The 26,070-nt window shown below is 42.5% G+C and overlaps 1 protein-coding gene across 4 annotated transcripts in view; it reads left to right on the top strand.

Moving 5' to 3' along the window:
- PDE8B (phosphodiesterase 8B) overlaps nucleotides 1-24,821 on the top strand; it is an 83,566-nt gene extending 58,745 nt beyond the window's left edge. For all 4 annotated transcript variants that reach the window (XM_021379407.1, XM_021379406.1, XM_021379405.1 and 1 more), the window contains 12 exons: nucleotides 6,814-6,865; nucleotides 10,630-10,707; nucleotides 11,605-11,681; nucleotides 12,879-13,043; nucleotides 13,849-13,894; nucleotides 14,322-14,457; nucleotides 16,166-16,364; nucleotides 16,697-16,914; nucleotides 17,359-17,494; nucleotides 20,402-20,569; nucleotides 22,131-22,260; nucleotides 22,754-24,821. In XM_021379407.1, the coding sequence (XP_021235082.1) occupies nucleotides 6,814-6,865; nucleotides 10,630-10,707; nucleotides 11,605-11,681; nucleotides 12,879-13,043; nucleotides 13,849-13,894; nucleotides 14,322-14,457; nucleotides 16,166-16,364; nucleotides 16,697-16,914; nucleotides 17,359-17,494; nucleotides 20,402-20,569; nucleotides 22,131-22,260; nucleotides 22,754-22,869 (1,521 nt within the window). In that variant the 3' untranslated portion in view covers nucleotides 22,870-24,821. The remainder of the gene's footprint in view (nucleotides 1-6,813; nucleotides 6,866-10,629; nucleotides 10,708-11,604; nucleotides 11,682-12,878; nucleotides 13,044-13,848; nucleotides 13,895-14,321; nucleotides 14,458-16,165; nucleotides 16,365-16,696; nucleotides 16,915-17,358; nucleotides 17,495-20,401; nucleotides 20,570-22,130; nucleotides 22,261-22,753) is intronic.

Raw genomic sequence — 26,070 nt, 5'->3', positions numbered from 1 at the left:
AGGGAAAGGGAAAGGGAAAGGGAAAGGGAAAGGGAAAGGGAAAGGGAAAGGGAAAGGGAAAGGGAAAGGGAAAGAGAAAGGAGAAAGGAAAGGAAGAAAGGAAAGGAAGAAAGGAAAGGAAGAAAGGAAAGGAAGAAAGGAAAGGAAGAAAGGAATGGAAAGGAAGAGAGGAAGAAAGGAAGATAGAAAGAAGGAAAGGAAGGAAAGAAAGAAGCCAGTAACAGGAATATTCCAGTTCTTTGGACTAAGCAAGTAAACTTAACAACAAAATATTATTTACAAACGTGTGTCAAAGGCCATGACCTCTATACTACTGACACTGTTGGAAAGCACAAAAAGCTCGTGTTTTTCACTGTTGAATCATGAGCAGTTATTAATAAACAAAGCCCAAATGCAATAGGCTTTATGCCTGGGCAGTCTTAGACCAGGTTATGTGACCTCTGAAAGGTTCTGAACAAATGTAGAAATCTACTGCAATGGTTAAAGATTATGGCCTGACAGAAAATATAGTCTGTAGAGATTTAAGGTCTACATGGAAAAATATAAGTTACAGCCAACAGAACTAGGTGTTTGGTTTTTGTGTGTTTCTGTTCTGTGCTGGAAATCTCTCCTGCCTGTAGTACAGTATCAGATGCTCTGGTATCAAATAGAAAACTCTTAACAGCGTCATGAGGTCTTGTTTTGGTTTATTATTCATTTCAGTTTCGGGGTAGTGTTTATGTGTAATAATATCTGTACTGTATTCTGAAGACCTCTTACAATTATTTTTGCAGTAATGCTGCTGTGATTGTATTAATCATGATCAGAATTGAACACTGCAGTTTTGCACCCTCTGGTGGAAAAGAGAGGTTCAACCGTAGAGAACGCACTGCTGACTTTTGCAGGAAGGCTTCATTTTCTGTAACAGTTAGTGGGACAGACTGAAAAACCACGAAACCGTGATGAAAATGAAAAATAAGATTATTAATGATTTAATAGAAAGACAGTGTTAATAAAACTGCCTCTGGCATATAAAAATTAGCTATTGGATTTGATTCAGTTAGCCTTGTGGTACTCCCTACATTTCTAATTTTCGGTGTGCTGCAGTATTTTCAAATGCTGTACACCATCCTGTTGGAAACATTTTCAGGGAAAGGAGGGCAAGTGTCTAGCTGTGTAGGCTTTCTGCATTTGTGAAAGAAATGTTTCTAGAGGTTGAGGAATTCGACAGTTAACAGTATTCTGACTGCAGTTACAGAGAGTTCACGTAAGAAGACCACAGTAAGAGCTTGCGCTGAGATACAGCCATTTTCCCTGTTCCCTCCTAATGCATTGGAGATGTGCTGCCATTGGGTTAAATAAGACTTTACCAAAGAATTATGTAGAACAAAGATCCAGTGTAGGCAAGCCCAACACAAGCACTCCTATTCTTTGGTTTCAGAGCTAGTAGTCTTATCTCATCTATTCATGTAGATACTCTGAAGTCATCCTTAGGTTCTACTGGAAGGCAGTCCCTTGCTTTCATCTGTCGTTTTATGTCAGTAAGTTCCTGAAAAGGAGCATATCTCTCCCTTGGTAATACAGCAGCTGGGTGAGCTGATTGTGTGCCCTCAGGCACTGGAAATTGCTGAAGGTGCAACAGGGTGCTACTTGACTTTTCCATGCCACAGGGCTCAAATACTCCATGCTTGCCTTGGCATCCTTTCAGGAGATGCCACCTACATGTTGCACTGCAGCTGCAGCTTGCTGGCCAGGAGGCCTCAGCCTGCCAGGAACATCCAGAATATGTAGTCCTCCTGAGCTACTGCCTCTTGCTGAGCTGTCTTGTCCAGTCCAGATGGTGGAATCAGTGCAGTACATGAAGCTTTCAGGCTGCCATTCTTCTCTGCTGATTTCCTTGGAAGAGTCTGATGGATCTGATGAGATTTGTGCTTCATGTTGGATACTCACCTCATTTCTGACTGGGAAGCCCACACCACAGCACCGCCAATGTATGTGGTGGCTCCCTCACCTTGCTGTCAGACCATGCTCACAAGCCAGCTGCCTTTGAGAGGCTGGTGCAAGGCGGTGGCTCTGGGTGGCTCAGGGCAGTGGGTGCCTGCTGGGAGTGCTGGGACCCCAATGCTTGATGCAAGAACACTGCTCTTGGCTTCAGTGAAGCAAAAGAGAAGCACATTTCTTAACATTTCACTATTTCTTGTTTTGCAAAACAACTCTGGAAAGATTTTCTGTGACAAATAGCATATTTGCACGATTGTTTTCCTCCACTGTTTTTTTTCTCTGTTCTTCCAGTTCAGTTTGTATCCAGGTTTTGTTGAGGATTGTAATTATTCTCTCAGAACACTTTCTGCAGAAAATTAAAACCATAGAGAAGCTATGTACTTGGTAAATCCTGACATCCACTTCTGAATACTTGCATAAACAGAAATTCCTTCTGCCCTAAAATATATCAGGCTTATTTTCAGAACAAAAATAATTTGTTATGGAAGCATGAAAGGAAATCAAACAGTCTGTATATTTAATTGTAGGATAGTATTTGTCATGATTCAAGTTTTGATCCAAATTTCTAACGCTACACTGCATCAGCATAATTATATATGGCTCAAAATCAATTTTCAGATACTGTACAGAAGCTTACAAACATCCATGAATTACTATAAGTCCAGTCTGGGAGAAGAACTCTTTGGGAGCAGCCCTGTGGAGAAGGACTTGGGGGGTTCTGGTGCATGAAAAGCTGGACTTGAGCCACCAATGTGCACTTGCAGCTCGGAAGGCCAACTGTATCCTGGGCTGCATCAAAAGAGGGGTGGCCAGCAGGGAGAGGGAGAGGATTTTCCCCCTCTACTCAGCTCTTGTGAGGCCCCATCTGAAGCACTGCAGCCAGGTCTGGGGCTCCCAGTAAAGCAGGGATGCAGAGCTGTTGGAGCAGGTCCAGAAGAGGGCCACAAAGATGATCAGAGGGCTGGAGCACCTCTCCTGTGAAGATAGGTTGAGGGAGCTGTGTTTGTTTAGCTTGAAGAAGAGGAGGCTCCAGGAAGACCTCATTGCGGCCTTCCAGTTATAGAATTATAGAATGATTTGAGTTGGAAGTGACCTTTAAGATCATCTAGTTCCAGCCCCCCTGCTATAGGCAGGGACAGCTTCCTCTAGACGAGGTTACTCAAAGCCCCATCCAGCCTGGCCTTGAGAACACCTCCGAGGGGGGCATCTGCAACCTCTCTGGTCAACCTGTTCCAGTGTCTCACCACCCTCACAGTAAAGAATTTCTTCCTAATATCTAGTCTATACCTACCCTCTTCCAGTTTAAAACCATTTCCCCTTGTCCTGTCGCTACATGTCCTTCTAAAAAGTCCCTCCCCAGCTTTTCTTTTAGGCACCCTTCAGGTACTGGAAGGCCGCTATAAGGTCTCTTTGGAGCCTTCTCCAGGCTGAAGAGCCCCAGCTGTCTCAGCCTGTCCTTGTAGGGGAGGTGCTCCAGCCCTCTGATCATCCTCGTGGCCCTCCTCTGGACCTGCTCCAACATCTCCAAGTGCTTCTTTTGCTGGGATCCCCAGAACTGGATGCAGTACTCCAGGTAGGATCTCACAAGAGCAGAGCAGAGGGGCAGAATCACCTCCCTCGACCTGCTGGTCACACTTCTCTTGGTGCAACCTGGGATACAGTTGGTCTTCTGTGCTGCAAGCGCACATTGCCAGCTCATGTTGAATCTTTCCTCAACTGACACCCCCAAATCCTTCTCCTCAGGGCTGCTCTGAAGCCATTCTCCACCCAACCTGTATCTGTGCTTGAGATTGCCCTGACCCAGGTCCAGGACCTTGCACCTGGACTTGTTGAACTTCATGAGGTTGGCATGGGCCCACCTATCAAGTCTGTCCAGATTCCTCTGGATGCATCCCTTCCCTCTAGCATGCCAACTGCACCACTCAGCTTTCTGTCATCTGCAGACTTGCTGAGGGTGCACTTGATCCCATTGTCCATGTTACCTACAAAGATGTTAAATAACATCAGTCCCAACACCGATCCCTGAGGAACACCACTCGTCACCAGTGTCCACTTCAACACCAAGCCATTAACCACAGCTCTCTGAATGAGTCCATGCAGCCAATTCCTTATCCAACAAATGGTCCATCCATCACATCCATTTTTCTCCAATTTGGCGATGAGGATGTCGTGCGGGACAGTGTCAAATGCTTTGCACAAGTCCAGGTAGATGACATCAGTTGCAATATTTGAAGGGAAAATATAAACAGAAGGGAAATCAACTTTTTACATGGGCAGATAGTGATAGGACAAGGGGAAATGGTTTTAAACTACAAAAGGGGAGATTTAGATCAGATATGTGGAGGAAATTTTTTACTCTGGGTGGTGAAGCACTGGCACAGGCTGTCCAGCTTCTCTGGCTGTGGGTGCCCCATCCCTGGAGGCGCTCGAGGCCAGGTTGGATGGGGCCCTGAGTGGCCTGAGCTGGGGGTGGCCACCCTGCCCAAGGCAGGGAGTTGGTACTAGATGACCTCAAGGTCCCTTCCAACTCCAGCCATTCTATGTTTCTTTGAATCTATACACTGTTTCGCATTTTAAAATGTAAATAAACATGTTCTTCCTCATTACTGACAGTCTCTCTAAAGTGTATCACAGCATTTGAGATAATGGTGTAATTAGAAATCACTGTGAGAAGCCACTGTGCCACACTTATCAGATACAAGAAATAAACATGCCAGATTTATGCACAAAATAATAATACATTTGAGATTGTAGTAAGTGTTCATATTGTGGAGATTTGTGAATGGAGATTGACTTTCATGTGACTGCTCCTATGTGCTGAAACTTAGGTAATGATTAATGCTGTGCTTGTGAATTGTGGCCTGCCAGGATATTCTGCAGTGTACGCACATTCATGTATTTATAACAGAGGTGTTGTTTCTCCTCTTAAGAGCATACCAGTTCAAAATAAATGACGTAACTGTTCTCGTAACTTACATGGCTCTTTCAGGTCATGCCTACAGAAAAGGGTAAGAGAAGTACCCTGGAAGTACTGAAATGTGGTTTATTTTTTATATAAATGAGGAATGTGCCAAGGTTTTCTTTCAGCAGTGGGAAGCAGGAAGAGATATATCCAAGGGCTCAGAAGAACTCCAGCTTTGGACTGGAATGAGCAGTTCAGATGCCTTGTATCAATGTACTGTATGACAAACTTCCAAAATCTTACTCTGTTGAAATAAGATGATTTCTCTGAGAGATTCTGCATGGTTGTAGGCAAGGTGTTTAAGCTTTTAAAATGAGTTTTTTGATGGAAGAGAGGCCTCCTAAATTCCCTGAAACAAGATTTAAGTAGAACATTACTGCAGGATTTCCTCTTCCTTTTTTAATTCTCAGCTCACACAGTAAAGCACTCCTGAGTTTTGCATTTTGCTTCTCCATTCTCTTCTCATTCATTTTCACCTTCTTTATACCCTGTCCCCAGATGCAAAAGGAAAACAAGATGGGAGGGACTCAGGAGTGATCAAAAAGAGATTTCATGTAATTCCTTTCTTTCCTGAATAATCCCTGCAGCAGCGCCTCAGAATGCTGCGTCACATTGACATGGACACAGAGTGCATAAATGGAGTCTTGCTGTACTTTACTTTTTACTCACTGGTTGCAGCCATGAGTTCACAATCTAGTTCTTTGTTATAGGTAGACAGGCAGGCAATGGATTTGATCAAAGGAACTACCTTCCACAGATGAGGTGACTGTACTGGATTCCTCAGTGTAGTGTGTAATGAAAGACATGCAAAGGCAGCATAAAGGACTGTTCATCTCGAGTAGAGTATCAAGGCTGGTTCGTCTAGAGTAGATCATTTCTATTCTTTCTCTAGTGACTACAGTAAAAGAGAAGGTAATATGATGGTTTTAGTCCTTTCGACTGTCTTTATTATCTTTGCCTGAATAAGTCATGTGCTTTTAGAGAGAAGACTTGAAGAACTGAAAGTTCTGCTCAGTTTTCCTGTTAACAGCAAAATATTTTCTTGTAGCCATATAACAAAGGAATGGACTGAAGTGATCAGCATTAAACGGTCACAGGTTGGACAGACTGTGTGTTTGTTTCTGAAAGGGATGGAAAAGCAGAAGAGCTTTTAATCTGTTATTGTATTACCAAGCAATAGGTGGAAACATTAAGATGATGGACAAGTCCTACTTAAATTCTAGAAAAGACTGAAATATCTATTCAATTTTCAGATGTTTCAGAAGCACAAAAAAATATATATTTATTTTTTCATTCATGGGAGTGATTAAAAATTACTGAGAAATAAATTTCTGATGGATGAGACCTATGTTCACCTCAGTATCTAGAGTGTTCTTTTTCTGTCTTTTTTGAAAACAATGCATTGTATCACTAATCCATGAAAGGGTGTATACAAAATTGGCTTAGACAGTACAAAGAAAATAATGTTAGAAGTACTATATATAGGACAAGAGATGAATAACATCTTAGGCTATTTTCTTTGCTCTATTTTCGCATTTTATTCCTGTCATCTTTAACGTTCATAGGCAATTTGTACTTAAAATGTTATCTAAAAAGGAACCTCAGTTCTCTTACAGACACAGGCATTAAACAGGAACTGATTGTTCATGCATAAAAGCACTGCTGTATCTGGGATTTCCTGCATGGAATGTCTGTTTACTTTCATATTATTTCTCGACATCTAATTACACCTGAAGAAGACTCTTTGCCATTTTTTTTTTTTAAATAATAGAAGATGTTAGATAAGGACAGTGTTGAACGTAGCCCTTTCTAAATCTTTGTTATTTTTTTTTTTCCTTTACAAATGAAATTTACTCTTGGTGGATCTTCAGCTCTGCAAGAGTCACCACGATGAGAATTATACAGGAGACAATTCTCAGTCAGGTTAGAATACTATCATTTTCCTTTTTATACTTCTGTCCTTGAACTCATGGCCAGTCTTTGCTGCTGTGAAATGCTGTCTCTTCCGTTTGTTGAGCCTGTGGTCAGAGAGGACGTTCAGTGACTGATGCCAGCTCCTCAAATGCTGCACCATAATTGGGTTTGTAATAGTCATTAATAATTCAGTCTACTGTGCAGAGTGCTCAGAAACAAGTCATGTTGCTCTTTGTTGTATTAAAACACTGTATCTCAGCCCAAAGCTGACATACCTTGTCACACCCTGCTGCTTGAAACAAAAGTGAAGCTGCACTGATTGGTGCCAGCATATCTGCCCTAGTGTTTCAAAGTTCAGGACCTGTCAGCAGGGACTGTTAGTCTGGGCACAGCACAGGGTAAGACAGTTGTCTACAGTGTCCAGGCTGGAGCTAGTCATGTCCCATCAGCCCTGAGCATGATGGTGGTGCTGCAGCATGTCTGCACAGCCCTTGCTCTGTGCCTTAGGCAGCTCTGTTTACTTGCAGACAGATTCAAGATCACAGCCAAGAACTATCTGCAGAAGTTACTAAAGGTGACTTCAGGAAGGAACGTAAGGAGATAATCACTCCTTCCTGTGCTGTTTAAACAACACTTCCCTAATCTAAAGACATTAAAAGGGTGATTTAAAGTTTGTAATGGTCTTCTGTTGATCTGAGGTAGATGCAGCTCTGCTACCTTATTCTGAGACAAAGGTCCTTGCACTCTGTTGCCTTCTAGAACCCAAGACCCTTCCCACAGCAAACACTGGGCAGCATTGCTGTGTGTTGTCAGGCAGCTTCTGATTTTCACACAGGAGGATATAACATGCTGAGAGATTAGGAAGTGAATTCTTGACATTCACTACTTTTCAAAGTAACATCAGAATTTGTAGAAGCATTGGAGAACTTTGTGGAGCAGAATAAAATCTGCAAGGGAGGGTGGGAGTGGGGAGAAAAGACCATACACAAAGTTTGATATCCTCATTATCATTGTTGCCATTAGAACTGATCCATGTTATGTTAAATGGTTTGCTCCCATGTTGCCATTATAAATGCAGGTTTTCTTTCTCACTGTTCCTTTTCTGGTAATGGAGTCTGCAAACAGAGGAAGGTGAGAACACCTGTGAATTAAGCTGTAGAATACTTCTTACTAGTTAACACAATGTTACTAGTGTACTAACGTGTTTGAAAGAGTTAGGTGTTTAGACTTGCTCATTACTGTGGCAAGCAAGACTGGAAAGCCGTATCATACAAGTCGTGTCGTTAGCTATGGCACACTTAAAGCAAGCAGCCATGAAGTTACATATATGTGATTCTGGTTATCCTTCTTGATAACCTTGATATCCACTGTTATGCTTGAGGTATAAATTCTTACAGCCATCTGAAGGCTTAAACCAGTTTGTGGTGAAGGCAGAAAAATAATCCACATGTACTGAGTTTTTTGTGAGGATGTGTCCTGGCCAGCAGGGAGAGGGAGGTGATTGTCCCCCTCCTCTCTGCCCTTGTGAGGCCCCACCTGGAGTACTGTGTCCAGGCCTGGGGCCCCCAACACAAGAAAGATGTAGAGCTGTTGGAACGGGTCCAGAGGAGGGCCACCAAGATGATCAGAGGACTGGAGCACCTCTCCTATGAAGACGATCCTGTTCATCCTGGAGAAGAGAAGGCTGCAGGGAGACTGCATTGCAGCCTTCCCTTTAAGTAAAAGGGAGCTTATAAACAGAAGGGAAATAAGAAATTTCACAGGTATGTAGTGATAGGACAAGGGGGAATGATTTTAAACTAAAGGATGGGAGATTTAGGTTAGATGTCAGGGAGAACTCCCTTATGAAGAAAGGTTGAGGCAGTTGGGCTTGCTTAGCTTGGAGAACAGAAGGCTCCAGGGAGATCTCCCTGCAGCCTTCCAGTACTTGAAGGGATTTTACAAGCAGGAGTCAGACGACATTTTACGTGGTCTGATAGTGACAGGACAAGGGGGAATGGCTTTAAACTGAAAGAGGGGAGATTTAGCTTAGATATTACAGAGAAATTATTTACTCAGAGGGTGGTAAGGCAGTGGCATAGGCTGCCCAGAGAAACTGTGGGTGCTCTGTCCCTGGAGGAGTTCAAGGCCAGGCTGGATAGGGCCCTGCCCTGCCCATGGCAGGGGGGTTGGGACTGGATAGTTTTTAACGTCCATTCCTACCCAAGCCATTCTGTGAGTCTATAATTCTTTGTATTTTGTAATGAATCTGGATAGGAAGACATTCCACTCACCCAGTGAAGGGTACATTTTTATTTAAGTATTTTCAACTGAAACTGCTGCAGAGTAGCTTTTCTACACCTGTGTCTCTCTAGGTGGCACCAGTGAAGTTTAGAGCTAGCTAGCTGACATTTAGAACAAGGAGAGTTATCTTGTCTCCTACTGCCACTTGCAGCTGTGTTTATGTGTACGTTTGCTCTCACTCTACTGCCTTTTGTTAAAATCCTGTAAAAGTTAAGGTAAGAAAGGGATTTCAACTTGCAGTCTTAATAAATTAATAAAATAACATGCTTTAATTATGCCTAGCTCTTATATGTCAATGGGAGAAAATGCTTTCAGTTTCTTCACAGTGGACGATGACAAATTTTAAAAGATCCAATTTCTTTCTTGTCAATGTGTAGCAAAAAATTCTTAAGACAGGAACTGTATTCATCATCTTTCATCATGTTTTTAATTCTGGAGGACTGTGTACAAATGCTTCATTACAAAGAGGCTATATATATATTGTTTCTAAAAAGGTGATAGTATTTGGTCGTTATGTTGAGAATATCAGTGTTATGATATTTCGGATTGTTCATGTAGGAGTGATCTCCCTCTGAAAGCTTTCTGTGGTCTCTGATCTTTGAGTGGTATCTATCTCAGATACTCTGGGAACAGGCACTATGGAGATTTTTGCAGAGGTGCATAGGTACAGCATTGTTGTTTTTAAGCGTAAAGGAGAGGGCAGACTGCAGTGTGTTGGAGGAAAATGGCACTTTACTGAGTGCTCTTTTTTATACAATTGAGACATTGTCCAGGCATTTATATCAGTTGGTTTCATCTGGCTTTTGCATTTGTCTGAAAATGATGATTTCAATTTAATTATTTATTTGTTCTAGTAAATGGCAATTTCAAGAATGACAGCTTGGTGCACAGTTAATGTCCACAGTAGCTCATTGATTGTAACTGCTCTCAATATGTTGAATTTTTCTTAAACAGTGTACAAATAATTACTAAAATTAAAAGCAAAACCTGTCTGAAAATGGAGAGAGCAGATTAGTCCTTGTGCTGGGGCCAGAGGAGTGTTAGCTGAGGTAGGATATTTCTCGCTTATCAAAGTTTCCAGGCAGTTAAGCTCAGGCTTGTCCAGTGGTCAGTGGAGAGCAAAAGGAAGGGTTGCTGGAGGGGTCCAGCCTAAAGTAGAATGAACTGCTGATGGGTGTGCTGCTGCCCATCTCCATTACCACAGAAAGACCTTTGATAGTCTGAAGGATTACTGCTTTTAGGCACCTGAAGTTAGGTGAAGTGAGTTCCTTGTTCCATTAGTGATCTTGTCTTTCTTCCAGAACATCTTTCCAGATGACCTTACTCCAAGTTTGTATCTCAGTCCCCCAGTCCCTAGTTCTGAGCTGTAGACTACAATATTTCCCCCCGTTGTGTGGCATTGTAAAGATTATTTAAACAACGTTCAGAGTTTGGAATGGAGAAGCATTTATTACTGCCACATTTTAAAAGGTTTTGTTTTGCATTTACAGAATTCCATTCCTCCAAATGCAAAAACAGAAGGAAAGACTCAGTTGATGTTAAGTCGACAACTACACAAAGCAGTGATGGTAAGAAAACAGAAAACAGTTAGGAATAAGGAAAGAAAGAAAGAACAGAGGCAGTAAAAACGTAAAGTGAAAGAGGAACCAGACAGGTTCACAGGTGATTGAACAGAGATTTCTTCAGTGTCAAACTTCTTCAAAATCTCTTCATTCTGAACTGCAAAGCAATGCCCCAGCGTGAGCATCAGTGTAACTGTGCTGCATGTCAGTGCATGGTGCCTTCATGGAGAGGAGCGGGTGCGGGGCAGCCCGCTATAAGAATGTGTGGTGAAGCATTAGTTCCTCCTCCCTCAGAAAGATGCAGCTTGTGCTCCCTAACTAGTATTTTGGTTTCATTGGTGGGGGACATGGAGGGATGGATTTCTGCTGGTTACTTGAGAGCAGAGCTCCTGCTCCTAATGCCATCTGTGACTGCCTGCCAGGCCTGGGATGGTGGTGGCAGAGATTTCCTTCTGCTTCAGTGTGCAGTGAGAGAAGCACACCTTATAGAGTGCAATAATGGGTTTCATTAGAGCAGCTGTAACACTGAGATGAGGGGGCCACATTCTCTCACAGAAAAAGCCGTAGCTGACTGAAGTCCACTGGCAAACAAGGGGATAGTAGGAGATGCTCAGCGTGAAACACAGTATGGCGTGAGTACAGCTTCCTTTCAGTGTAGCCAAAGTGTGGGATGGATGGAGAAAAACTGACAGCAGCAGTGAGAGGTGGCTGCACAGAAGGCAGTCCGCAGTGCAGGAAAAGGAATAGTAAAGCAAAAACTTGCAGAAGAAGAGATACAGGAGAGACAGAGAATGGCTGGACTCTGTCACACAGTTCTCTAATGGCAGCCTTTGGCACTGACTAAATGGTGTCAGATAATTAATTTACACTGCTGTGTGTAAACAGTGCTCTCTCTAATGGCAGCTCCAAGTTTACAGACCCGGCGATACTCTTCTGTGGCAAGGATACATTCAATGACAATAGAAGCTCCTATTACAAAGGTGAGTCCTGAGCATTGCCTTTTCTGTGGGCTCAGAGTTTGGAGTTGCCCTTGTAGGGAAATATATAGTTTTTAGCAGTCCAGCCAGTTCTCTACTGCATCTTGTATTTAACAAAATATTTAAAATCAGACTTTTTCTTAAAACTTTCTGCACCTCTCATTCCAAGACTTAATCATGAAGAAAAAGACGAAAAAGGTGAAAAGGGTGTCTGTCCTTGTTAGGTGCTCTGCTTGTGGCAGGAAGAGAAACCTGCTTTGTTGCCTGTGCTTTTGTAGGAGAACACATACTTACAGTCTCATCTTCGCTTTTGCCATTGGTATTTGTAAGACAGCCTGCAGAAGAGGCAGCCTCTGCACTGTATTCTGTCCCCTACTTTCCTGCACTCATTTCTTCACCGTCCATGTTACACAGACTGCTATCTCAAACCAGCTGCATGATCATTTGTCTCCCAAAACAGGGTGCCTGCCATCTCCTGTCCTCAAACCATTTTTCACTCTCCCAAACTTCTTACCATCAAGCTCTTTGTTTCCTAGCACCTGCCTGTCCATTGCAGCAGCTAACTCCTCTCTTTCTCCATAAGCACAGCCTGTCATGCCCCTGCACCAGTTCTGACTGCTGGAGAGGTCAGCACTGGGGTTTTATCTGAGTCCTGGCATTGCCAGGAGCAGTCCTTAGTGCTGCTGCATCATTGCTACTTTCCTGCATCGCAGCTGAGACACCTTGTGGAATGCAACAAAGAGCCATTCTCTTCTCCCTCATCCGCAGCTGGACCATTGCTGCTCTCTGCCCTTTTTCATCTGTACTGAGAAAATGAAGGCTTTACATCTGCTATGAAGATATCTGATTCCTAGGAGTTCTTGTTTGTTTGTTTTTCTCTTGGGACCAAGTGATTTCTTCTGAGCAGCTTTGGCTGTGGTGCAGAACTGTGATGCGGTTATGTGCTGATCTGCTCACCTACAACTGCTTTGGGTACTTCATACCCTTCTACTTTCACTTCTCAGGAGTCTGCCAGTGTCAAACAACAGATGGGTACCAGGGACTCAGAGCACACAGTTACATTTTCAGAGTTAAAGGACTGAGGGAAACTACCCAGGATTTGCTAACTGGGAAGTAGCATAATCCAGTTAGTAATGTTATATAGCAAGAAAAATATTTGGTATTCACTCTTCCTTGCCTACCTCCCTAATTTGCTTTCAGGTTATTAACATAATTAATGCCGCCCAGGAAAACAGCCCCATCACTGTAGCAGAAGCCTTGGACAGAGTTCTGGAAATCCTGCGGACAACAGAACTTTACTCCCCTCAGCTAGGTACCAAAGATGAAGATCCTCACACAAGTGATCTTGTTGGAGGTCTGATGACTGTAAGTAAAATCAGTAACGATGAAATTACTGTTACCAGCGTCATGCATCACAGTTCAGTGATCTGCTACCACAAGTAGTGGAAGGAGAATTGTAATGTACCACTGTTTCACTTAAATGTTTTGGCTTACATACCAAGATACAGTAAGACTCACCTATATCTCAGTCTGTTGGATGCATTCATCCTCGTATACAAGTGAACATAGTCACCACTAGAAACTGTATCATCTAATCTGCTTTGTCTCAAGGAGATAATTTTTAGAAACCCTAGAAACTTAGATGGGGTTAAAGGGATTGTTCTACAGCTACTCAACCTGACAACTAGATGAGAATAGTGGGTTTTACTTTCATCAGGTTATGCCTTTTGTCCTCTAATCATGGCAAAGCTGTGTGCCAGAGACAGACTGGCCAGATTTCAACATGGGTTGCGCCATTTTGTAATGAACACTGAGCTAATCCTTGTCAAAATAATGTAAAGGAAATGGAAAATAAATGGTGGTGGATAATGTGAATGATGAAATGCTTCAGGTGCAAATGGAGGAGTCCAGGAGGACAGTACACTGTATGGTTCCTAATACCCTTTCTGGAGATCTCGTGCTAGTGTTCCTTGGATCCTTTCATGTCTGTTTTGAAAGACTTTAAAGCAAGGATGGCACTTATAATTCTATTATAGTGCTACAAGTAGGAGCAGCACTTTCAGTGTCCAGGTGCAATAGCTAAAGAGAGAGTATGTGTAGTGTTTTTGCAACTGATGAGGCATGGAAATTATTTTTGACAAAAATTTTTTAATAACCTTGTTTATTTCAGGATGGCTTGAGACAACTGTCCGGAAATGAGTATGTGCTTTCTAAGAGTAAGCCACCATTTTAAATTTCTCTTTGCATATGTAATTTCATAACATTCATAAATGCTAATGACAGAGAACTTCATGCTAGCAGTGGGATGTACGTCTTTGGAAATGCTCATCAAAGTTACTGTAGAGCGAGTGCTGGACTGCCTCCATTTTGGAGCTGAAGCAGGTTCCAATAGCTAAAACAATGCATTGAAAATGCAGAAAATCAGGCCAGAAACTTAACTAAATTGTCATTCATTGATCTCTTTCATTTATTTCCAAATAATGTGAAGTGGCAATAGCCATTTATATTGTGGGCTTTTACAAACTTTTTATTGTAAGGGAAAGTTTTTGTTTTTTTTTTATTAGAAGAGTTTTCTGAATAGAATACTGCATGTACGAAGAAAAAATCTATAAATGCTGTAATTCCCAAATGCTGTTTCAACAGATATGAACCTAAGCCATAGTCATCTTTCAGTGCCAAATACTATCAGTGATGTTCCACCTTGTATTGCACAGCTCCTGGATAATGAGGAAAGCTGGGACTTCAATATTTTTGAATTGGAAGCTGTTACAAATAAAAGGTACCTAATTCCTTTCCATGAGTGCCCATAAAACTGTTGCTGAGGTGCTGCAGCATAAAGTGCTCTTCTCAGGAAAACTGAAGAAAAATACTGCAAGTCTGTGAGAATTGTCTTCCTGTTTTCTGTGTGCACACACACGTGTCCGTACCACCCACAACATCTACAAGCCAGGCATGTGTCAGGGTTAGGATATATGCACAGGCCACAGAAAGCTCTGTGCAGATTGTTGTCCTCCCTGACAGCATCTCTGACCCTCCCAGGTTGTTTCCTGTTCAACTGCTGCCTTGTTTGACTCTGACCACCTTTCTGTGGTCACATTGTCACAGCCCAGCACTGTTACGTTCTAGATGTCCCACTGATGCCCTAATTCCTGCTACTGCACAAATGATCAGGCTGGAAAAAGCAAGCTGCTCCCTCCATCACCTAAACCACACTATGATTTTGTAAGCCATGAGACAGCTGTGGATTAAAAGGATAAAAACTGGGCTGGAGGATAAGCCAGTGATAGGATCAAGAGCCTGAGATTGTGATTATCGTAATGACTGGAAGACGTAATCATAGAATCACAGAATCATAGAATTAGGTTGGAAAAGACCTACAAGATCATCCAGTCCAACCATCCACCTATCACCAACAACCCCACTAAACTATGTCTCCCAATGCCACATCTAAATGTTTCTTGAACATCTCCAGGGATGGTGACTCAACCACCTCCCTGGGCAGCCCATTCCAGCGCCTGACCACTCTTTCAGAAAAGTAGCGTTTCCTAATGTCCAGCCTAAATCTCCCCTGGCGCAACTTGAAGCCATTCCCCCTCGTCCTGTCACTAGTTATAAGAGAGAAGAGGCCAACCCCCAGCTCACTACAACCTCCCTTCAGGTAGTTACAGAGAGTGATGAGGTCTCCCCTGAGCCTCCTCTTCTCCAGACTGAACAATCCCAGCTCCTTCAGCCGCTCCTCATAAGGCCTGTGCTCCAGACCCCTCACCAGCTTCGTTGCCCTCCTCTGAACATGCTCCAGGGCCTCCATGTCTTTCTTGCAGTGAGGGGCCCAAAACTGGACACAGTACTCAAGGTGGGGCCTCACTAGGGCTGAGTACAGAGGGAAAATCACTTCCCTACTCCTACTGGCAACACTATTTCTGATACAAGCCAGGATGCCATTGGCCTTCTTGGCCACCTGGGCACACTGCTGGCTCATGCTCAGCCGAGCGTCGACCAATACCCCTAGGTCCGTTTCCTCCATACAACTTTCCAGCCACTCTGCCCCAAGCCTGTAGCGTTGCATGGGGTTGTTGCAGCCAAAGTGCAGGACCCGGCACTTGGTCTTGTTGAACCTCATCCCGCTGGCTTCAGCCCAGAGATCCAGCCTGTCCAGATCTCTCTGTAGGGCCTCTCTACCCCCAGCCAGATCAACACTTCCTGCCAGCTTGGTGTCGTCTGCAAACTTACTGAGGGTGCTCTCAATGCCCTCATCCAGGTCAACATAGTTTGCATATTGCCAATGTGATACATTCAGGAAGTAGGAATCTGTACCCATTAAGTCGTAAGATTATGTGAAACTGTAAATCTCTGTGAACTGTAAAATTCAGTATTTCCCCCACCTTTTATTGTTAAGGTCTTGTTGGTTTCTTGATGAAAACATCATTCTTTAGAACCAGAGAAGTACTTATTTTACAGCAGTGCTATTCTCTAATGTTGTTTTCTAGGCCATTAGTTTATTTGGGCTTAAAAGTTTTTGGCCGGTTTGGGGTCCCTGAGTTTTTGAACTGCTCAGAAGCCACACTGCGAGCATGGCTGCAGGTGATCGAAGCCAACTACCACTCCTCCAATGCATACCACAACTCCACGCACGCTGCGGATGTCCTGCACGCTACCGCCTTCTTTCTGGGGAAGGAGAGAGTTAAGGTAAAACTGTTGCCCAGGAGCTAGGAGTTGGGTATGCTTGCTCAGGTGCCACTCTGAACTGCCATTTTATATGTGTCATTCAAAGTCATTTGTTCACTCAAATAATGGTCCTGGCTCCATAAAGTTACTCTGCCCTTGAAGTCTTTTCCTGTGATGCCTGCAGGCCCACACAGTTTCTCTGAAGACTGCTAATAGGAGGAAAGAATTTATACTTGTAACTAGCAGCAACAGGGGGAAAAAAGTCTTTTTTCTCTATTATTAACTGTTAGTTCTTTGTAAAGCTTTGCAGAACATACAAGGTCTGTATGTCATGATCTCTCTCTTGCCTGTAGGGAAGCCTTGACCATTTAGACGAGGTGGCTGCATTAATAGCAGCCACCATTCATGATGTAGATCACCCTGGACGGACCAACTCTTTCCTGTGCAACGCGGGCAGTGAATTAGCTGTCCTTTACAATGATACTGCTGTGCTAGAGAGCCATCACACAGCACTGGCATTTCAGCTGACGGCTAAAGACAGCAAATGCAACATCTTCAAGAATATTGATAGGTGGGTCTGCTGGAGAATGGCAGTGCGTCTGCACGGACTGGTTGTTTGGGGATTTCAGTTTGGGGCAGATTCAGAGCCTAATTTCTGAACCAGGAAATGTAATTTGAATGGAGACGTTGACAATTAACCTCTTTCAGAATCCCAAGTAAACAGTATTCTAAAAAAGACTTCGATTCCCCCCCCCCCCAACCCGGCTCTGCATTTTGTAGCACTGTATTGTGTTGTTTGGAAGCACGTGGATATTTGGTAATCTTTTATGGATTACAGTGGCATGGTCCAGCTGGCAGGCCCTTCTCAAACCCTGGACCTTTCATAGCTATGAAGGCACCAGCTCATGTGGGTGAGCTCCTGAGTTGTGTTTTGCAGTTCTGTCTGGGAAGGGACAAGGAAGGGACAAGGCTCTGTCTGGCAGGCTTGTGAGCAAGAACTATTTTTGTTTCCTAGAAATCACTACCGGACATTGCGCCAGGCCATTATTGATATGGTTCTGGCAACAGAGATGACAAAGCACTTTGAACACGTGAATAAATTTGTGAACAGCATCAACAAGCCAATGGCAACTGAGGAGATCAGCTCACACGTAAGTGCCTGCACGACTTTGGCCCTCTCAGCATTTCAGTGAAGTTTTTCCAAGACAACATGAGATAACATTTTCATTCATATTGTACTGTCTTGCCAAAAGGACACAATTGGATTTGTGATCTCACACTTCAGTGTGTGAAAGAATATTTCCTGGTATTTTCTTTGCATGTCTGGACTCTGCTTTTAGCTTACTTCCATTTTATAAGCCTTGGTCTCAAAGCTATTCTGTGTTCACACAACATGGAAGTAGATGCTTTTGTACATGCAAAATACAGTGCATGGAGCCAGGTCAGCATTGTCCCTATGGTCTGGCCTCTGAGCAGTGGGACTTCGCTAAGCCTGGGGCTCTAACTGCACAGTTTTGTTCCTATGCAATCAGAAGCCTTCAAGCCTTGAGGAACAACTCTGTCGCTTCCTGACGTCTCTCCACTCCAGCCACATTCCTGATTTCATCAAAAGCAGCCTGGGTCTTTTTTGCGGTCACTTCATGCACACTAACGATCCACAGCCAGCCCAGGCCTATTTCACGAGTTACCTTTGTGCTTACTAGCTCAGGCCCCTCTTTACCTTCATTTGTTGCCTCTCAAGGTTGAACATTGTCTGACATGGTTCTCCTGGCAGCGTTACTCACCTAAGCAAAGATCATCTTATCACCACTTGGTGAAAATAGAGTTTTATTAGAAATGGGGAAAAGAAATAAGACCAAGGTAAAGTTCAATTATACTATAAAATGAAAATATCTTCCCTTACTTCCCCACAAATCAACTTTTTCCTCTGTAGACTGTCATGGATGCAGAAACCAATCTGGACTGGTGAAGTTTAAGACTTTAGAGTAATTTTATCTGGCCTGCCTGTGGGGACCACTGAGCTCCATTCTCCTAGCAGTCTGAGCTGGAAATCACAAATGCATCTGAACTTCGTTGGCTGTGTGTACCCTTTGCACTGTTAGTCCCCAGCACTCCAAGCTCTAGAGGGCTCACTGGATGTGGCACTGGGTCTGAATTTGCCCGATGCATCTGTGCTGCCAGAACTCACATGGCACAGAGGGACATGGGCTAGACACCACAGAGGCCTCTGTCACTGTTCTGCATTGTGCTCCCATCACATCACCTAGGCAGAGCTTTTCATGGGCTAGTTCTCATGGGATAAGCTAGCCAAGACAGCAGTGATTCCACTCTACATCAAAGCACACAAAGCAGTAATACATCAGCAAGCCTTGCTTTGTAGAATCAGGCACTTTCGGATTTCTCTGCCTGTACTTAAACACAGGCCAGACCGCAACTTGCTCCAACCTTATCAATTTCTGAAAAGCTCTCTGAGTTGGCAAAGGGAAATCAGCACTGTCAGATGGCACTGCATGTCTCCCTCTTGGCAGATCAGGGGTACTCCTCCATCTCCTCTGTTAAGAAATCTCTGTGCTCTGGCATCCCTGCCTGTAGGATTGGTTCACAAGTCCCACTGAAACCAGTGTTTTCAAGCTCTAAATGCTGGAAATTTTTTCTTCTATCACATTAATGCATCTGTTCCAATAGTTCCTAAACAGCTTTTACATGTTCTCTGTATTTTCTGCTCCAATCACCACAGTGTACCTGTCGAAAACATCTTTTTTATTCAGTCTCCTTTACCTTATCTGGCTATTTTAAAACATACACGAGTTAGAAGCAATAAAAGTGCAGCACAAACCACACACATTACAGATTTTTTTTTCCCCTAGTGTAGGTTGTTCTGTTCCTTATTTTTAATGGCAGCTCTTCCTATTTTTGATCTTGAACAGCAGTGTAGGAGCAGGTCTAATCTGGCAGCCCTTTGCTGGGCTGCCCATGCTGAAAAAATTAACTGCTAAACATAAAGTTAGAAGATTAATGCTGAATTGGCAACTGCAAAGTATCTGCCCATAACCACAAAGACATTAATTTAGCAGCAGTGGTAAAAAGTATTTATGTTCAATTTTTGACTCAGAGTTGAATTTAGCAGTGAAGGAAGGCCACAATTACACAAATGTATTATTTTGAGAATAGTATTAATGCCATGTTGAGCTGAGGTGGAGGTTTTTTATTACTCATTAAGGAACATAATATACCAGTGCCCTTCTAAACTATTCAGGACCCAGAAGAGGATGCTACAGCAGACGTTTCACAAATGCTCTGTTCCCTCCACTCATTCTCCAGTGGTCAGTGGATGCTTCAGTATTTGGCTGCCTTGCAAGCAAGCAGAGAATACTTGCCCTCAGTCTACCACTACTCCATTTTCCTACTGTTAATCTCCCAGATTAGCTGAGGCTCAAATTTAGCAGGTACTGAAGGCCAAAAAGTATTCCAGGCCTAAGGTACAAAATCCAGCATAAAAAGGGGCAAGTTTCATTGAAAACATATTGGAACTGAGTGGCATATACATGCTTTTCTGCCTCTAAAAGAAATTGTGCAAATCAAATCACTCCTCTGTGCCTGCCTCAGTTTTCTAATCTGCGAATGAATCCTGAAAACACCCACCTAGATGAAGCAGTCTCCTCCCATCACAGCCCCCAGACTCTAAACACAGCAGTGACAATGGCTGGTCAGCTTGCTGTGGGTGGGTGACTCCCTGCCCTGGTCCAGTTCCCAGAAGGCAAGGCTGGGATGCAGAGAAGGGTGACCTACCCTAGCTAACAGAGCCTCTGTTTATTTCACAAACTATGTTCTTTCTGAGAACCTCCCCAGCTGCCACCGGTGGTGGTGCTACCATCAGCTACTCTGCAAGGCTGCTGTTCTCAGACATCGCTTTCTCCTCTGACATCCTGGTACTCTGCATGGAAGGCGAAGGCACCAGGCCGGGTACCCTACTACCAGAAAAGCACTGTTAATAACGATACATTTACTCCTAGCAGGGGTGCTGGCCATCAGCACTTATAACCAACTCTCTGTTACAGAGTGAAGGCAGCGACTGTGAATGTACGGCCAACATAAAGAATTTTCCAGATAACCAAACACTGATCAAGCGCATGATGATTAAATGTGCAGATGTAGCAAATCCATGTCGTCCCCTAGAACTATGCATTGAATGGGCAGGGAGGATTTCAGAGGAGTATTTTGCACAGGTATGTACATTTTTATCACTGTATCCTGTGTAAGAAGGTGGCTATTAGCTCGTCTGTTGTTCCAGTGGAATCTGTCTGCTGTTGCCATTAGACTCTACAGTACAGTTTTCTCCCCATTCATGAGAAGATTTCACTTCAAAGTTAGTTCATTTGTTTCTTCTGAAGCTTGTGGTACAGAGTGGTGGAAAGGTTTTATACTTTCAACTTTCTCCATCTAACAAAGTTACCTGACTAACTTCAGTAAATTTATTTGTCTAACATTCAATCATCACTGTTCTAGCTTCTAGTCCCAGTCAATACCTGCCCTGAACAGCGCATGAGGAGTGATGAACCCCTCAAATGAATCATCAGGCAGATGCTTTCTCATCTAAGATGGTACCTGAAGGATCATTACCATAGGCAGAGGATGGGGCAGGCCAGTATGCAGGCACATGGGCAGAAAAATGCTTACCACACAGGATCCCTAAGAACAGAACTGGAAGCCCAACGTCCTTTCTTAATACTTAATTTTTCTAACATAAAGACAGCAACATCTTTGCAGTGAAGCACCTTTCAGGTTCTCTATTTTGAACAAGTGACATTTTCTTAGCTTTTATTTGCCACTAATGGCCTGGAAATCAGAAGCTTGGAATGGAGAGACTGAAGGGTGGGTGGGTGTCCTAGCATGCCTGCCATGCAAATTCAGAGCCTAGAGACAGTCATTACTGGGAGGAAAAAATACCAGTGAATAGGACACGTTAATTTCATTTTAATCCTTCTGCATTTGATTGAATCTCCCTGCATTTGATTGTTTTCTGAGCAAGATCAAGGATCACTTGAATTGCACCTCTCAAGCCTCCAAGGTAGCATACAAACAGGCAAGCTAGTTTTAAATTGCCAGTCTTGGGCAGTAGCCAACCTACAGCAATAAAAGGTGCTGAAAACTGCTCTCCTCTTCATTCACCTCATCTGGTAATTTTGGGGCTGCTTTGCTGCCATGTCCAGCATTCAGTGCTGACAAAAGTACTTCATATGTGTGCTATGATTCTGTTTGGGCTGGCTGGCTCCACCACCACACCAAGAACAACACAATCAGCCCTCTTCCATTTATGAGCAGAGTTAAAGGGCATATTCTGACTTCTGGTTTTTTTGGGTTTTTTTTAAACATGATAGAAGCAAAGCAAGTAGAGACAGCAACATCCCTCTTACTTAAAAGATAAATGGTTTGGAACAGAAACCAGAGCTGTGGAAGAGTTCAAATCTGTCCTCTGCTAAGGACTGTGAAACTCCATTTTCCATTTTCAGCTGATGTGCCCCAGCCACCAGATTAGAGTGTTCTGTCTCACTTGAGCTAAGCACAGTCACAGCACTGCAGTAACAGTACTTGTGAGGTGGAAGATAAGTTAATCTTAGTCAATCTTAGTCCCTGTTCCAGAGAAAATAAAGCACAGAAAACTCGCCTTTGGGGTTCTAAGTTTTGTCTGAAACCTCCTACTGCAATTCACCTAATCCCCTGGCCTTTGCTGTTCCAGCATGAAAGGCAGCAAGGCTGCAGAGGTTAACAGGTGTTTTGTTTTCTTAGACAGATGAGGAGAAGAGACAGGGCCTGCCTGTTGTGATGCCAGTATTTGACAGAAACACCTGCAGCATTCCCAAGTCTCAGATTTCCTTCATTGACTATTTTATAACAGACATGTTTGATGCATGGGATGGTAAGTAGTTCTGCTTCTTTTTCTTTGCTCTGAGGCAGCAATTTTTACAGATTAAAATGAATAATCTCAAGCCAGCTATTAGTCTGTTTTTCCATGGGGGCATCACAGTATTCAGTACACAGCATTCAGTATGCAGTACAGCACATGATCTTGAATTTGATTTCTGTCACCTTGCAGTGAAACACTTCCCATTTCACAAAAGCTGAGTACTTACGAATTGAGAAAAGGGAAAGGAACAGTAGCTTAAAACCAAGTTTTTCTATCTAGGTCTTTTCTTCTGAAAAGCAGAAACCGCTATCAAAGTGCTTGCGTGATAGGAAAAAATGGCTAAACTCACCACACATTAAGAAAGAGATTAACTCGAAAGAGTGAAAAAAGAAATGTTTCCCTGTTAGCATTAATTTACAGGCAATAGGAGACGCTGACTTCAGACAAGGCTGGGCTGTTCTGCTGCACATTTTGTACATGTAGTAAAATTGTTCCTCTGTTTCAGCATTTGCACACCTGCCTGTTTTGATGCAACACTTGGCTAATAACTACAAACACTGGAAAACGCTGGATGAGTTAAAATGCAAGAGTCTCAGGCTTCCATCAGAAAACAACAACTGACCCTAAAGCAAGAAAAACAGACCTCCAGATCTACCAGCTTCACTGTGAATCACTTATTAACTTGGATACAAGGGGGATAGTGTTTCCTTTCAAGTGAAACTAAGACTGTGTGGTAGAAACAAAGTATTTCATCCATCACTTTTAAGCTTCTCTGAATTCCATAGAAAAAAATGTTTTCAAAAAGTCCATAAATAAGTGCACTTTGGAAATATCATTTAGTGGCAGAAAACGTACTTCTGAAACTAATTTCTAGTACTGAATATGCATCTGTTGAATCTTGTATCAAATACAACTGTATCCACTAACACTTCACACAACTCCTTCTCAGACACATGTAATCTAATCACCAGGAAAAGAATAAGTTGACCAACAACCACAAAGACTTCTCAGTTATCAAGCATAAATTTGCTCCCATTCTGCCAGTGCTCTTTAGCTCTTTCAACCATAGTTGTAAAGACAGCATGTACAGTGAACAAGTAAACCTCAAGAAACTGGGCACATTAAAAACAAACCCAGCACCATTTAAAGCAAAACTTTCATTACAGACAACATTAACCTGTTCTTTCTTTTCTGTATAAGAAGTAAAATTCCCATAAATGGGCTATACATCAGAGGAATAAGCATGTTCTGTGTAACTGGTGCCATCCACATTTTTCTCTGCCATCTTAGATATTACCATGGGATATTCTGTCAAGTTTTACATATAAGCCATTGTGGCAGTTGATCAACATCCTTTTTGATAAAGCAATGGTTGTACACAGTCATCAATTTTATTACACTGATCTAAACTTTATGACAAGGCCATATGTTGTGCTACTTACTTGTCAGATGAACCTTTAGCTTTAAAAAAAAAAAAAAAAAAAGTTTCCAGGCTGTAATTTGTAACAGCATTACAATTTGTACTGCTTTTTCCTTCCTAACAAAATTCTGCTTGGTTTGGTCATGTAAAAAAAAAAAAAAAAAAAGTACTCCAAAAGCTGTAAATAAGTAAGTCAGAAATCAAACATAGTTTTTCATTGGTTTTAAAATATGAGAATTATGCTAAAGCTTCCTAAGCACAAATGCATATTTTTGTACATCTCATTTTAACCACATGCAGACCATGAACATGAGTTCAAATTTTAGACTATTCTCAGATTATTCGGTTAATAAATACTGGCAGAACTGCTGATTTTTAAACACTTTGCACTGCAGGCAGCACGCAAGAGTGTCAAATCTGTCACCTCAGTTGAAATGACGAGTCCTGAGACAGAATCTTTACCACACCTCTACACTGTATCAACAACTGAACTAAGAAAAAAAATAAAAGGAGCTTAGATAGCTATGGAAGAAAAGTGATAGTGATTGTTTACTGCAGGTAGCTTACGTAATGTGCCAACGTTTTTTGTATGTTTTGTACCAAGTTTGGAAAACTAAATGAAACATTCATAAACGTGCAGAAGAATTTATATAAGGTATATTTTTGTTAGAACTGTAATAGTACTTACTTTTGGTTGCTACATATTAAAATGCTGCACTGTGCATATTTGAAGAATGGTGTTTCTGGTGAAAGATGTATATTCATTACTTCTTATTATATATGCAACATTTTTCAATGGATTTTTATTCAGATGAGTTGAGCCTCTGCTTTTTCTACAGTAAACTGCTTTTACCGTTCCTTTATTTAGAACTAGTGGTTGTAGTGGCTCTCAGTGGTTGTATCTTAACTATTCCAATTATTGAATGCTCACTGCAGCTTGCATTAGAGAAAAGAATTTAAACTTTCAAAGCTTTGTCCTCATATTTTAACCTGTTAAATTCTGTAAGATCATTCTGCATAACTGTAACATCATAGCCATGTGAAACATTTCAATTCAGTATTCTTGTCGCAGCTGTCACATGAGGAGAAATGTAAATGGTAGAAGGAACGTAAGAAATAAAGTTCAGCCTCAGTACATGAGTTAAAGCATTAATGTGAAATCAGTATATTTGTTGCAAGATCCTGTGTTTTTTTTTACCCAGACAAAGTAAAAGAGTAATTTGTGTGGAATAACGCCCTCTTTAAGAGCAGAAGAAATAAGAATTAATCTTTATGTACCACTTCTGTCAGACTCTTACCTGTCCTGTTGACTAAGTCTGTTGCTTCACACTGCTATCAGTACATATATGCTTGAATTGCCTCTTTTCCCCATACAAATATTAAGGATATTTCTGACAAAGGTATTTACTTTAACAGGAACATACATAATTCTGCTTTACTGAGATCTGCAAAAAGAAATTTAAAAGGAACCACTGAAACATCCACTGCCCTCCAGACCCTTTACCACCTTTGCAGCCCTCCTTTGGATGCTCTTCAACAGCTTTTTGTCCTTATATTCTGTTGCCCCAATTGCACCCAGTGCTGGAGGTGAGGCCACACAGCGCAGAGCAGAGCAGACAACCCTCCCCTCTCCCGCTGGCAGTGCTGGACCTGGTGCAACCCAGGCCTGGGTCACCTGGGCACACTGCTGGCTTGTGTTCAACTTGCTGTCAACCAGATCCCCCAGATCCCTTTCATCGGGGCTGCTCTCCAGCCTCTCATCCCTCAGTCTGTACATATAGCCAAGGCTGCCGCAACCCAGCTACAGAATCCAACACTTGCTATCGTTAAATTCCATGTGGTTGGTGACTGCCAAGCCCTCCAGCTTGTCATGATCTCTCTGTAAGGCCTCTCTACCCTCCATCTGCAGACTTACTTAGTACATGTCTGAGTCTTGCATCTAGATCATTTATGAAAACGTTAAAAAAATCCAAAATGGATTTTTGCAGGGCACCAAAATGGAGCCCTGCAGAACCCCCTAGTGTTTGGCCTGCAGCCTGATGTAACCTCATTTACTGTAATCCTTTTAGCCCAACCTGTCAATCAGTTGTTCACCCAACACATTATGTTTTCAACTAGCTGTACGGTGAACATGTTGTCCAGAAAGATACTGTGAGAAACAGTACTGAAAGCTATTCTGAAATTCAAAAAGATTGCATCTACTGGCTTCCCTTGGTGAACTAGATGGGTAACCTTGTCATAAAAGGAAATTCAGTCAGTTAAACAGGATTTTCCCCCTTGGCTACAACTAATGACAAAGTGTCAATGACGATGATGCTTTCCATGACTCTAATCTGGAACTAAACCACTGGAGTCTACAGTACTAGAAACAGTTAACTCACTGATTCAAAAGGAAGTGATGG

Source organism: Numida meleagris, chromosome Z (genome assembly GCF_002078875.1).
Source record: "Numida meleagris isolate 19003 breed g44 Domestic line chromosome Z, NumMel1.0, whole genome shotgun sequence".
Lineage (NCBI taxonomy): Eukaryota > Metazoa > Chordata > Aves > Galliformes > Numididae > Numida > Numida meleagris.
Note: the sequence above shows the minus strand (reverse complement) of the source record. Positions and strands in the feature narration are given on the sequence as shown.